The following is a 13,608-nucleotide window of genomic DNA, read 5'->3' as shown; positions in this document are numbered from 1 at the left end:
TACTCTTGCACTACAGGCGTCTTTTCGGTGCAAAAAATCAGAATATAAGCGAAACACTAATTTTAAATATACACAGAAAGTATCTAAACTTCCAGAGACTGATAATCTGCTTTATTCATTTCCAAAGGAAGTCCTAGTCGGACGATCATGTCTGGAAAACCTGTGTTATATTACTTCGACGGGAGGGGTAAAATGGAGTCCATAAGATGGCTATTAGCTGCAGCAGGCGTTGAGGTCCGTAGAAAACGATATCAAATGCTACGACGGAAATCGCACCTTAATTCTGTCGTGGTTCATGGGCACATTTTGAGTTCAGGATGTTTAAACGTTAGAATTAAACCATAATTGTGTTTTTACAGTTTGACGAAGTATATTTGACAACCAGAGAACAGTACGAAAAACTGCTGAAAGGTATGACACCATGCCAATTCTCATAAAGCCATTCCCTAACCTTTTTTTTTTTTAAATTCTTTACGTAATGGAATAAAAGCACACGAACTATCGGATACCTATAACATATTTAGAAGAAAGCAAATTTTACTGTCCTTGGCAACAATCTTCAAAGCTTAGAATCATTTATTACAATTATGGACATACAGTAAGTTTTATATAGTAACAGAGTGTTTTGTTAATTCCAGATGGAGACCTCTTGTTTCAGCAGGTTCCCATGGTTGAGATGGATGGAATGAAGCTTGTTCAGAGTAACGCTATCTTTACATACATAGCTGACAAATACAACCTGCATGGGAAAGATCTGAAGGAACGAGTCATGTAAATGTCATATGTTTATGTATTATCATTTGTAGTTGCTTAAACAAATTAACCAGGGGAAGATTCAAGAGGACATGTGATCCCTGAATATGTGAAATATATCCTAATATACAAAAATGGAGTCATCCATTAGAAAAAAAAAAAAGGATTATTTAGACCTTTTGTCATGATAATATGGCTTGGCTTGTTTTCTCACCTCAAGGATTGAAACGTATAATGATGGACTCAGGGATCTGATGACTATGATCATGTTTCTGCCTTTCTTATCACAAGAGGAAAAGCAAAAGCAATTGGATGCCATACAACACAAATCTATTGATCGCTATCTTCCAGTGTATGAAAAGGTATGAATGCGGATGGACACCATGTGACCTTTGTTGAAATTCTACAAACCACAGGGAGAATGTGTTTTTGTCACAATGTCGTATTTGGTCTGTTTAGGCTCTTGCTAATGTTGAGTTCCTTGTGGGAAACAAGTTGAGCTGTGCAGATGTTTTGCTTCTTGAAGCCACTCTGATGCTGGAAGAGAAGTGGCCAACAATACTCACCAACTTCCCTAAACTTCAGGTGACTTTCCATGTGACATTTCCTTTTTAAATGTATAATCTGTGATAGAGGGAGAGACTTTTGTCAAATAATTTAGAGACAGAGAAAGAGCCACTCAGACCAGTGGCTGTTAGGGTTTAATACAAAGACATGAAGAGTGAAAGACTTTGCAAACGGAGCTTGCACAAAAGGAATATGTCTTTGTAGTTCTTACATACGGGATATCTTTTACCAAGTCATACTTTCCTGCCATAGCCCTGCAGATGGTACTCTCCCTGTCTTGATCTATTGCCTTACGTTCTCTTGCTCTGTCAGGAGCAGGTCAATTCCCATAGACATGAATGCACACACGCACCTTTCACTTCGACCCCTGAACCTCCTTCCTATCATTCAGGACACAGATAATTAGTCTACTAGCTCAACTATCTACACTCTTAGCAGTACAGAGCCCTTGCGAGTTCCATTCAAAGAGGCCTCTATTTAGGGTAGGGTATATTTTCACCGCATTGATATGGTTTTTGCCCTGCGATGGACTGGCGACCTGTCCAGGGTGTTTGTGGGATGGCAAAAGTAAAAGTAGAAGTACTCTTGCTAAAAAAAAGTACTCTAAGTAGAGTTAAACTTTCAGATTTCTCAAGGATGGCTCTAACATCAAGTCGGTCATATAATTGACTAGGCTACTAACGCGGCTAAACAAATTAATGTTGTTAAAAGGTAGATGCGCGCAAATATGATTAATTCATTTTGAAAGTTGGTTAGACTTACCCATGATGACCAGGCAAAAAAACAGCTGCTATATCTAAGCTCAATAAGAACATTTAATGGAAAAATAAGTATGCGTTTTCAAATTTACCCGGGTTTAACCCACTACAGAGTGCACAACACGCTTTGTTGACTGAGCTTTCTGTCTTGGGCTAGAATGTTGGTAACAATAATGTTAAAATATTGTCGGTATCATCCATACTTCACCATTGTGTAAGGTAAGACCAAGCGTTATCTTCACATCATATCGTTAATTTTATGCTTCGCCCTATGCGCTGTGACCAACCGCATCATAGTTGCATAGTCTTTTAATTGATGCAGCATGCAGCAGCACCCCCCCCATACACATACACACACACACAAACACACACCGAGTACTCAAGTTTTTCGGGAAACGAATACTTCAGTTGTAAAATTATACTCTTGTGCAACCCCTAAGATAAGGGGCTTAGATAATAAGTGAGGGAGAGTGAGAGTAATGTGGTTATACAAAGCCATACAAGTATACAAGTCAAGCAGATTAGTCCATTAATGGGACATCATTAGGGGTAAATTCATATCACATGATGTGATTTAAGACTATAGTGAGACCAAAACAAATCACTACAGATGCTATTCACACAATCATGTAATTGTGTCTCTAAGATTTGTAGCACAATGTACAGTTCTGCATGTTTACTATGTACAGTTGTTAACATTAAATGACAAATGCTGGTTCCAGGCATTTCAGGGGAGGATGAAAGCCATACCCAACATCAGCAAATTTCTCCAGCCTGGCAGTCAGAGGAAGCCCCCACCTGATGAGAAATATGTGAACACTGTGAAGGAGGTGCTGAGTCACGTTTCTTTTGAAATGATTGGTCAGATGCTTTCACGCAGATAATGTTTCAGAAATGATGAAATTATTGTCCCTCAAAACTAATGTTATAACCCCCCCGCCCCCCCCCCAATTACACCACTGTGTATCCAGGTCATTGGATGATACTTCAGATAGTGTATCGTATTACATAGCATTACTTTTAATCTGTGCAGGAAATACTTCAGTAAATAGAACGTTAGCCAATACATGACCAAATCAGTTATTATTGAGATGGTAGTCTTTCTTCTGTGTTGGACTTTGCACTTTTAATACATATATTCCATATGATTTAATGTCATGGCTACATTATAAATTCATATGAGTTATTGGTCTTGTCAAAATTAGTTAAGCTAGTCACTTGTTGCTGCTCCTGTACATCCAGTGTCTGTGATTAAAATCTATGTGATGATATTTTCCATGTATTGACAATTCATTACTTGTGCATTCAGTTCATTTTTAAATAGGAATGATTGACATAGACAAGGGGAAGGAAAGAATAGTGGGTAGCGCTGTCGCTGCACAGCGACAAGGTCCCGGGTTCTGTTCCCGGCTGGGCGGCCAGGGTCCTTTCTGTATGGAGTTTGCATGTTCTACCAGTGTCTGCACAAGTTTCCTCTAGGAGCTCCGGTTTCCTCCCACAGTCCAAAGACATGCAGGTCAGGCAAATTGGAGATACTAAATTGCGTGTGTGAATGTATTTGTGATGTGATGGACCTATCCAGGGTGTTTCCCCGCCTTTTGCCCAATAAATGCTGGGATAGGCTCCAGCACCCCCATGACCCTAATTAGGATAAGTGGCTTAGATAATGACTGAGAGAGAGAGAATGACATAGACATCTGAGATCCACTGAGCTTGGCCTATCAAAAGGTGTAGTAACTGCATGTCACATGTCTTATCTAAACATGGAACTTCATTGTTGTGTAACACTTACACTTACACTTTACAACTGTCAAAGGATCTTGAAAAAAGCAATCTAGGATGTGTATAACAACCTTGAGGAAGGTTATTTATGATAAGATTTGATTAGTCATTGTTTACAATGTAGGATTTCACAGTGACTTTGGAAAGGTCCATAGTTCATAGGATATTACTAAAGCTGCTATGTGTGTCCCGATTTAGTTTAAAGGCCTATATACTTAATCTCTTTGAAATGAACATTTATATTCACATTGCATATCCATTTAGATCAATATAGACATTTTCAAAATGTACACATATTGGTTTAAAATAATATGTTTGACTGTAATACAAAACAACAAATCCAAAACACTAAAAGTGTTCACACTTTTATTTGGAATGTTGAAGGACATTCCCATACAGGACACTGTGATGTAAGCACATAGTCAATTCAACATCAAGCCCTATAAGATCGGCAAAGGACACGTTTAAGTAGTTTTTACAACTTATTCATACATTAGAACACTTTACTTTGAATCTCCCACCACACAAGCAAAAATATAATCATGTTTTGCCTGGGGAGTATTTTGGACTTGGCAAGAGGATCCACACCTCAAAGAATTTAGGCTGCTCTGAAAACAAAAGGGGCCCTAGCCCTATACTAAATGAGAGTATGTAATAAACTGGCCATTGAGTGTTGATAGCTAAGTAAATTAATTAAACCATGTGCAAAATGACCAGTTGTTTTCATAATGTACATACTTCTAATGGTCTAAGTGGTAAAACAGTCTGATTGCTTCTTCTTTCTTTCTTTCAAAGATGCGCTCTCTAAACCGTACACTAAAACCGCATAAAGGAAATACTGACTGTGACCCTTGCTGAGGTCAACTAAATATACAGAAGTACTATTGACATGTTGTAGCAGCGTTGCGTGAGTCTGTCTTAGAGAATATTTCTGTCTGGGATGTGGACTAATATAATTTCTTCAAGTTCATTCTTCTCAGTTTGCTGTGAAGAACTTTCTGCTCTATATAGATTTAAAAACATGCCGATATACAGTAACACTGCTCTTTCTATTTAAATCCAGGATGCTTTGCGCACAACTGTGCTTCAAAGTACTAGCGGACGACCCCAAGCATACTCAGGGGCAAAGTTTTTGGGAGGAGCTACTCTTGCACTACAGGCGTCTTTTCGGTGCAAAAAATCAGAATATAAGCGAAACACTAATTTTAAATATACACAAAGTATCTAAACTTCCAGAGACTGATAATCTGCTTTATTCATTTCCAAAGGAAGTCCTAGTCGGACGATCATGTCTGGAAAACCCCTGTTATATTACTTCGACGGGAGGGGTAAAATGGAGTCCATAAGATGGCTATTAGCTGCAGCAGGCGTTGAGGTCTGTAGAAAACGATATCAAATGCTACGACGGAAATCGCACCTTAATTCTGTCGTGGTTCGGGGCATATTCTGAGCTCAGGATGTTTAAACGTTAGAATTAAACCATAATTGTGTTTTTACAGTTTGACGAAGTATATTTGACAACCAGAGAACAGTACGAAAAACTGCTGAGAGGTATGACGCCATGCCAATTCTCATAAAGCCATTCCCGAACCTTTTTTTTTTTTTAATTCTTTACGTAATGGAATAAAAGCACACGAACTATCGGATACCTATAACATATTTAGAAGAAAGCAAATTTTACTGTCCTTGGCAACAATCTTCAAAGCTTAGAATCATTTATTACAATTATGGACATACAGTAAGTTTTATATAGTAACAGAGTGTTTTGTTAATTCCAGATGGAGACCTCTTGTTTCAGCAGGTTCCCATGGTTGAGATGGATGGAATGAAGCTTGTTCAGAGTAACGCTATCTTTACATACATAGCTGACAAATACAACCTGCATGGGAAAGATCTGAAGGAACGAGTCATGTAAATGTCATATGTTTATGTATTATCATTTGTAGTTGCTTAAACAAATTAACCAGGGGGAGATTCAAGAGGACATGTGATCCCTGAATATGTGAAATATATCCTAATATACAAAAATGGAGTCATCCATTAGAAAAAAAAAAAAAGGATTATTTAGACCTTTTGTCATGATAATATGGCTTGGCTTGTTTTCTCACCTCAAGGATTGAAACGTATAATGATGGACTTAGGGATCTGATGACTATGATCATGATCCTGCCTTTCTTATCACAAGAGGAAAAGCAAAAGCAATTGGATGCCATACAACGCAAATCTATTGATCGCTATCTTCCAGTGTATGAAAAGGTATGAATGCGGATGGACACCATGTGACCTTTGTTGAAATTCTACAAACCACAGGGAGAATGTGTTTTTGTCACAATGTCGTATTTGGTCTGTTTAGGCTCTTGCTAATGTTGAGTTCCTTGTGGGAAACAAGTTGAGCTGTGCAGATGTTTTGCTTCTTGAAGCCACTCTGATGCTGGAAGAGAAGTGGCCAACAATACTCACCAACTTCCCTAAACTTCAGGTGACTTTCCATGTGACATTTCCTTTTTAAATGTATAATCTGTGATAGAGGGAGAGACTTTTGTCAAATAATTTAGAGACAGAGAAAGAGCCACTCAGACCAGTGGCTGTTAGGGTTTAATACAAAGACATGAAGAGTGAAAGACTTTGCAAACGGAGCTTGCACAAAAGGAATATGTCTTTGTAGTTCTTACATACGGGATATCTTTTACCAAGTCATACTTTCCTGCCATAGCCCTGCAGATGGTACTCTCCCTGTCTTGATCTATTGCCTTACGTTCTCTTGCTCTGTCAGGAGCAGGTCAATTCCCATAGACATGAATGCACACACGCACCTTTCACTTCGACCCCTGAACCTCCTTCCTATCATTCAGGACACAGATAATTAGTCTACTAGCTCTTAGCAGTACAGAGCCCTTGCGAGTTCCATTCAAAGAGGCCTCTATTTAGGGTAGGGTATATTTTCACCGCATTGATATGGTTCTTGCCCCGCGATGGACTGGCGACCTGTCTAGGGTGTTTCCCTGTCTTTTGCCCAGTGACTTCCCGGATAGGCTCAAGCGCCCCTTGCGACCTTAATAAGGATAAGCGGCTTAGATAATAAGTGAGAGAGAGTGAAAGTAATGTGGTTATACAAAGATATACAAGTCAAGCAGATCAGTCTATTAATGGGACATCATTAGGGGTAAATTCATATCACATGATGTGATTTAAGACTACAGTGAGACTAAAACAAATCACTACAGATGCTATTCACACAATCATGTAATTGTGTCTCTAAGATTTGTAGCACAATGTACAGTTCTGCATGTTTACTATGTACAGTTGTTAACATTAAATGAAAAATGTTGGTTTCAGGCATTTCAGGGGAGGATGAAAGCCATACCCAACATCAGCAAATTTCTCCAGCCTGGCAGTCAGAGGAAGCCCCCACCTGATGAGAAATATGTGAACACTGTGAAGGAGGTGCTGAGTCACCTTTTCTCTTAAAGATTAGTGAGATGCTTTCACACAGATGTTTCAGAAATGATGAAGTTTTTGTCCCTCAAAACTAATCTTATACCTCCCCTCCCCATCTCCCCAAATTACACCACTGTGTATCCATGACATTGGATGATACTTCAGATAGTGTATCGTATTACATAGCATTACATTTAGTCTGTGGAGGAAATACTTCAGTAAATAGAACGTTAGCCAATACATGACCAAATCAGTTATTATTGAGATGGTAGTCTTTCTTCTGTGTTGGACTTTGCACTTTTAATACATATATTCCACATGATTTAATGTCATGGCTACATTATAAATTCATATGAGTTATTGGTCTTGTCAAAATTAGTTAAGCTAGTCACTTGTTGCTGCTCCTGTACATCCAGTGTCTGTGATTAAAATCTGTGTGATGATATTTTCCATGTATTGACAATTCATTACTTGTGCATTCAGTTCATTTTTAAATAGGTATGATTGACATAGACATCTGAATTCCACAGAGCATGGCCTATTGAAAGGTGCAGTTACTGAATGTCTCATGTCTTATCTTGACATAAAACTTCTTTGTTATGTAATGCTTAAACGTACACTTTACAACTGTAAGAGGATCTTGAAATAAGATATCTAGCATATGTAGTGCAACCTTGAGGAAATGTGACATGTGATAAGATCTGATTAGTCATTGTATACAATATTTTAGTCATCGAGTGCGACGTGAACACAAGCTTTGGCCTGATCAACCGCGGCTGGGTCACCTGGGCGAGGGCGTATGATGTTGAAAGACCTGAAACGCCCACTGACCCCAGGATACATGACTGACGATGTGTTCAGGTGCATCAGATGTATTTGAAGAACCATTGTATACAATGTAGAATTTCACAGTGACCTTGTCCCACAGTGAATATCCTAATATCATAGGATATTACTAAAACGGCTATGTGTGCAAAGATTTAGCCAAATTAATGACCTATACACTTAATCGTTTTAAAATGAACATTTATATTCACATTGCATGTGCTTATACATTTTAATCAATATAGGCATTTTTAAAACATACAGATACTGGTTTAAAAATAATAATGCAATCTTTGACTGTAGTTCAGAATATCAACAACAAAAAAAATCCAAAACACTGAAAGTGATCTCACTTTTATTTGGGATGTTAAAAGATATTCAAATACAGAACACTTTGATGATGGAAACACCCATCACTCCACAGAAAACCTGTCATACTGCACAAAGCTCTCTAACATGGTGTTGAAATAGTGTTAATATTTCACTGAATCAGCCTAAAGCTGCTAAATGTCAACAACTGAATGTATAAAAAAAAGTCAAAGGCAATGTTAGATCAGCTCTCCTTGTGGTCTCTGACCACACTACAGTCAGAAAGATCCTGTAGTCAATGAAGATCAGGATGCCTCTGTCCACAGCACCAAATGCTGGGTTCACGCAGCAACCAGGATAAGAAGCCGCAGAACCATCAAGAGACTGGAAATCAGAGAAAAGTCACATGCTGCCTTTTGAGAAGCTGAGGCAAAACTTTGAAACACAGGGTCTCGGAGTAGAACTGTCCTAGCTCATGTTAGAAGACAGACTTCTTTAATTTCAAACATACGAATGTGCCATGGCTCACCTTAATCCTGCCATAATCCCTGCAGGCATTAATTTCCCAGATTTCTTGAATCTTATTCCCATCACAACTGTCAGTGCTCCTGAAGAAACTTGATTTAAAAAAAAAAAAAGAGAAAATGAGACATGCCTCAAAGAGCCATATGAATTTAAATCCAACAGTGAATATTTTTCTCCCTTATATTTAATTTTCGTGAAGAAAACTAAACGTGTGTGACAGATTATACCACTTACTTAACGACGTCCAAATATCACGTGGGTCGTTTGTTACCCTGTAGGCCCCATATGCAGATATGCTACCGAAGAAAAGTCCAGCAACCAGTGACATCACACTTCCTAATACAATAAACAATGCAGTTACTTTATCACTTGCTAAACAGAAGAGCTAAGACAAAACGTTAGATAGTTACAGATGCTAACTGAGGGCTAAATCATGTAGCATTGTGGCAGTTGTCCATTTCAGATCAGTCTGCCATAGGCTAATATACATGTCAGTGGACTTTTGGAGAATGTTTTTGTACCTTTTCTCCTGTAGCCCATGAAGCCTCCAAAAGCAAGAGCTGCAGCATAGCCGAACCCCAGCCAGTCCATGGTAAATATGGTGCTTTAAGAGAAAATACATAGAACGTCACCGGCAGTGGATCAAGCAGTGAGATCAATAATTTAGTGTGAACAAATGTTGTTTACTGCATAAATATACAAATAAAGAAGTATTCTGCATGCATACACTGGCTGCTATCAGTTAATTCAAATGTAACTGTTGTGTTATCTTAGGACAAACACTGGGGTAATCTGAACCGCCTCGTGTCCAAAGCGAAGCTAGCGAAAAGTGTCGGTCCAAGGTGTTGTGTTATCAGAGATATAACACATACCGTATCTTGCCCCCTTTACTTTCGGGGGCAGAGGGGTGGCCGTAAAAATGTCCAACTTTGGCCGAGCAACGTTGACGCTTATAGCTATATCACTGAGTCATGGTAATAAGGGAGTTGCTTGCATACGTGCTATTGGTCACACATTCAAAAGGCAAACGCTGTTCTTCACTACGGTAAGCTATCCAAGTAGGTCAGTGAATGGTCAAACTGGCCTATGTAAACAGACATGGAAAGATTTGAAATCTGCAGCCCCAGAACTTCACACTCACATTGTGAAGTTAATGACCCCTAATCAAGTGCCTACACTCACTCCAGTCACTTAATAAACGTCTCTACGAGATGCGGCTGGTGAAATTATATCGCCACAAAACTCTTTCCCAGAGTCTTTCGATTAATGTGAATGAAAATATCAGTAGTGTAAATGGACTCATTCGTTGACCTGTGAACTTACCGTCGCGCTGCTTATCTTACGGCACACTTTAAAATTACACACCTAAATCCTCCCGCAAGCAAACGGTGTGTTTTTCTTAATAAACCGAAATAAATGATCACATCGACACCCAGATGTACGTGATTTGAACAACAGTAACTAAATTAATAGTAAGAGTTCAACTGGGAACTCACAAACCGCGTCACGTTCAAAACCAGGAAGTAAATAAGCATTTTTTCAGAGCAGTCCCGTTCTAAAACATTACACAGGTCTTCTTACCTTACCTTTGCCCTCGTGAGCGCTAGGTCTACCCAATGTGTATATCATATTGGTTGGAGTAAAGCAAAGTGATGTTGCATATACTCAACCCGAGCCCGTCTGTTTAGACATCAGCGCATGTTCAGTAAAGGAAACTAGCAGAGGATACTTCATGAGAATTAGAACTGAGCCAAGGAAGTGAGCGAAAGCCGTCACTCCGGCTACCTCTTGTGGACAAAGATGAATGACTTTCTGAATATTTCGGCAGTGTTCAGTGCATGACGTTTGGTAATTAGAAAATGTTGAAGGCTGGGAACATTAGTAACTTGTCTATGGACATTTTTCCCTTGAGAGATCAAGTTTATGCCCACTGTGTTTTTTTTTTAGTTAAAACCGTCACATACACCTTGGAAGAGTAAATTAGTTCTTATCACATGAAAGGGATTTAAGTCATACATAACGGTTGATTAAAAAAAAAAAAAGCTCGCTTTCTGTTTGTGTATTATTTACAAGGGTTACATAAGTCCAACGATAGTGCTGTGTGCATCTCATACATATTTTAAAATAATCAAAAGCAAATTATGTCTTGGTCACCTTAAACAAGCTCTTTAATTCCATTAATTCATTACAAAACAGTGAGGTGGTGATTTGAAAAAGCCAGAACAGTAGGTTGTAATGGCGTTTAAAATGAGAAGTTTATTGCATTGTTCTTAAAAGGAAACAAAAAAAAGTCACACACATTCATGATATTAACCACAATGTAATGTCTTCTGCTGATACTTGGTTTTATGTAAAGGTAAAAGTCTTTACATAATTATGGCTCTTTTACATTACTGCATTAACAAGTATTCAGAGGATAGGCATAAATGCAGCACCAGTTTCAGAATCATTTCTGCAGTACACTGCTGGGTAAACATTTTAAAAGAAAAAAAAAAGTCAGGAAGCATGATAAGCAAGTTTAGAGAACCTTATAAAGATATTTATCTGTTGATTTTCTTTTTTTAAGTACAAATGAGATAATATCTGCTTGCCACACGATGAGTTACACGTAAAGTAACATTTGATTTATCTGAGAGACTTTCTAGACTTTTCTGTATTGAATTACACATATACTCTTGGCTACTCTGCTTATAACACTTACTGAAAGCTCAGATGAGAATGAAATGCTTTTTTCCTTCATTAAATGTTAAAGCCAAACACATAAAGATGACACTTTAAAAAAAGGAAAGAAAAAACAAAACTCTGGACAAAGCATGGGCATTGTTTTTCTTTTTATAAGTACTAAAGTTGAAACAGTGAAACGGTCCTGTCACACTTATGCATCTCAGGTACCAATTAATCACATGTCATTTTGTGCATAGTCTCGGAGTCAGTGTGGATCAGCACTTCTCTCTAATGTCAAAATGCAGCCTGCTAGAAAGAAATGTACCTCCAGTAAAACAACACAACACAAACACTTGGCACCAAAAACATAAATGTTTTAATCATGTGATGCAGAATGAAAACTTATTTGTTTGCAGACAGTTAAACGACAAATGAATTACACTCGGTAAAACAAAAGAATGGAAACAAAAATGAAACATGAGGAGATGTAAAGTGACATTTATCATCAAATTAATTCCAGTGTCCAAACCTTTCACAAGACCACCGTCCCTCATATCTATCAGTTACATTCTGATGACGTCGGAAAAAAAAGAGGAACTCAAGATTGGTGAAATTAATGACTGTGTGTGGATAACCATCCATGAATCCACATAAGTTACGAAATGTGACCTTTTCAAAGATAATGACATCTGACAACCACTAGAGTAAGAAGCAAATAGAGTGGAGACTAACAGAGTACATATAATAATGAAATCTCTCATAACATGCACCAATATGAAAAAAACATGTCAATTCCATCTTGCAAACACTTACCAACCAGACTTGCATACTGATCCCATGATCTGTTAGTAAAAAATAAATGGAGTGAAATATATGCAGAGGTAGAATTCTCTTCTTTTTTTTCTCTTTACAAGAGTTATGGTCACATTTAGATGAGATGGTGTAAGTTCACGAAAGTAAACGAACAGTAAACAAATGCTGGATTTTTAGGGCAATAACAATTTGAAACATATATTCCATATGAAATCTGATAAGGAAAAACTCGTATGAACAATAGTTATAAAATGCTTAACAGGAACAATAATTTCAAATGACTCTATAATCAAATTTTGATGTAAAACATAAAAGGCCAAAATTAAACCAGTAGTATAACAGGGCATCAAAGTGCTTCTGTGGAGATAAGGAATAAATTACTTATTAGTAAAACTTTAGCTTTAGTCATTGATGCTCATTATAATTCTGCCAGATGGCGATCATATTAGTAAAACTCTTTTTCTACCGCTCAATTTCTCCCTCATTCATTTTATTTCTCTATAAGTGAACTCCTTAGCTTTCAAAAAAAAAAAAAAAAAAAAAAAAAGTAATTTCCTTAGGGAGTGACTAAAGACTCTGAATTCTGTTCTTAAGAGATATATTTATTTTTTTAATATGACTTACATCAGGTGTCTGTTATCTAGAAAGTTAAAAGTTAAAAACATATTTGTGGGGTGTAATGCTTTGCCCCTACCCTTTCACAATTTAAGTCCACATAAACTAAACTTATCTGGGGTGTGGGTATCAAAACTGCATTTTAACCCTTCTGCTGTGCTCTGATAAACTATTCCAGAAAAGTCCAATAGAGGGAGACTCAGGTGCAGGTCTTAGTCCTGATGTGTTCACACCTCGGTGTGGAATAAGATATTACATATGGAAAGAACTCTCTCCACAGATCAAATGGCACTTACCACAACCTTTGAATACACATTCAGTTTTTTTTGTCAGAAAACCATTACTGGTGTAACACCAGCTTTGTTGCATGTTTGTTTCATGATTCACCAGGAAAGTGAAAAATGACAGCACTTGCCAGTTTTTAGTTTAAACAGTAAAGGAAAACAAACTGTGTATTGTAACTGAAAAAGCGATGATCTGACAGAATATGAAATGTGACTAAACTAAGTCACAGGCAAAGTCCTGGGAATATGCTGCATATTCTTAAACTGGCTTTGTA

At 37.7% G+C, this 13,608-nt stretch overlaps 3 protein-coding genes across 5 annotated transcripts; 2 read left to right on the top strand and 1 right to left on the bottom strand.

The window, feature by feature from the left end:
• On the top strand, positions 1 to 3,349 carry LOC115809029 (glutathione S-transferase 3). The gene is made up of 6 exons (XM_030770481.1): positions 1 to 234; positions 360 to 411; positions 639 to 771; positions 974 to 1,115; positions 1,213 to 1,338; positions 2,801 to 3,349. The coding sequence occupies exons 1-6, from the start codon at positions 148 to 150 to the stop codon at positions 2,960 to 2,962; spliced, it is 702 nt and encodes a 233-aa protein (XP_030626341.1). The 5' UTR covers positions 1 to 147; the 3' UTR covers positions 2,963 to 3,349.
• A 1,650-nt stretch (positions 3,350 to 4,999) lies between these two features.
• On the top strand, positions 5,000 to 7,743 carry gsta.1 (glutathione S-transferase, alpha tandem duplicate 1). Its single transcript, XM_030771193.1, has 7 exons — positions 5,000 to 5,030; positions 5,129 to 5,235; positions 5,360 to 5,411; positions 5,639 to 5,771; positions 5,975 to 6,116; positions 6,214 to 6,339; positions 7,197 to 7,743. Exons 2-7 carry the CDS (start codon positions 5,149 to 5,151, stop codon positions 7,326 to 7,328), a joined length of 672 nt encoding a protein of 223 aa, XP_030627053.1. The 5' UTR covers positions 5,000 to 5,030; positions 5,129 to 5,148; the 3' UTR covers positions 7,329 to 7,743.
• Positions 7,744 to 8,461: 718 nt separating this feature from the next.
• tmem14a (transmembrane protein 14A) lies at positions 8,462 to 10,455 on the bottom strand. Of its 3 annotated transcripts, none has more exons than XM_030771696.1 (5): positions 10,281 to 10,455; positions 9,479 to 9,561; positions 9,192 to 9,293; positions 8,962 to 9,049; positions 8,462 to 8,816 (listed from the first exon to the last, which is right to left on the bottom strand). In XM_030771696.1, the coding sequence occupies exons 2-5, from the start codon at positions 9,546 to 9,548 to the stop codon at positions 8,774 to 8,776; spliced, it is 303 nt and encodes a 100-aa protein (XP_030627556.1). In that variant the 5' UTR covers positions 9,549 to 9,561; positions 10,281 to 10,455; the 3' UTR covers positions 8,462 to 8,773. The 3 variants fall into 3 exon arrangements, with proteins under 3 accessions (XP_030627556.1, XP_030627555.1, XP_030627557.1); XM_030771695.1 differs by lacking the exon at positions 10,281 to 10,455 and adding an exon at positions 9,830 to 9,943; XM_030771697.1 differs by lacking the exon at positions 10,281 to 10,455 and adding an exon at positions 9,685 to 9,801.
• Positions 10,456 to 13,608: the final 3,153 nt, after the last annotated feature.

This window comes from Chanos chanos, chromosome 4, assembly GCF_902362185.1.
Source record: "Chanos chanos chromosome 4, fChaCha1.1, whole genome shotgun sequence".
Taxonomy (NCBI): Eukaryota; Metazoa; Chordata; class Actinopteri; order Gonorynchiformes; family Chanidae; genus Chanos; species Chanos chanos.
The sequence above is the reverse complement of the archived record's forward strand: the minus strand, read 5'-3'. Positions and strand labels throughout refer to the sequence as shown.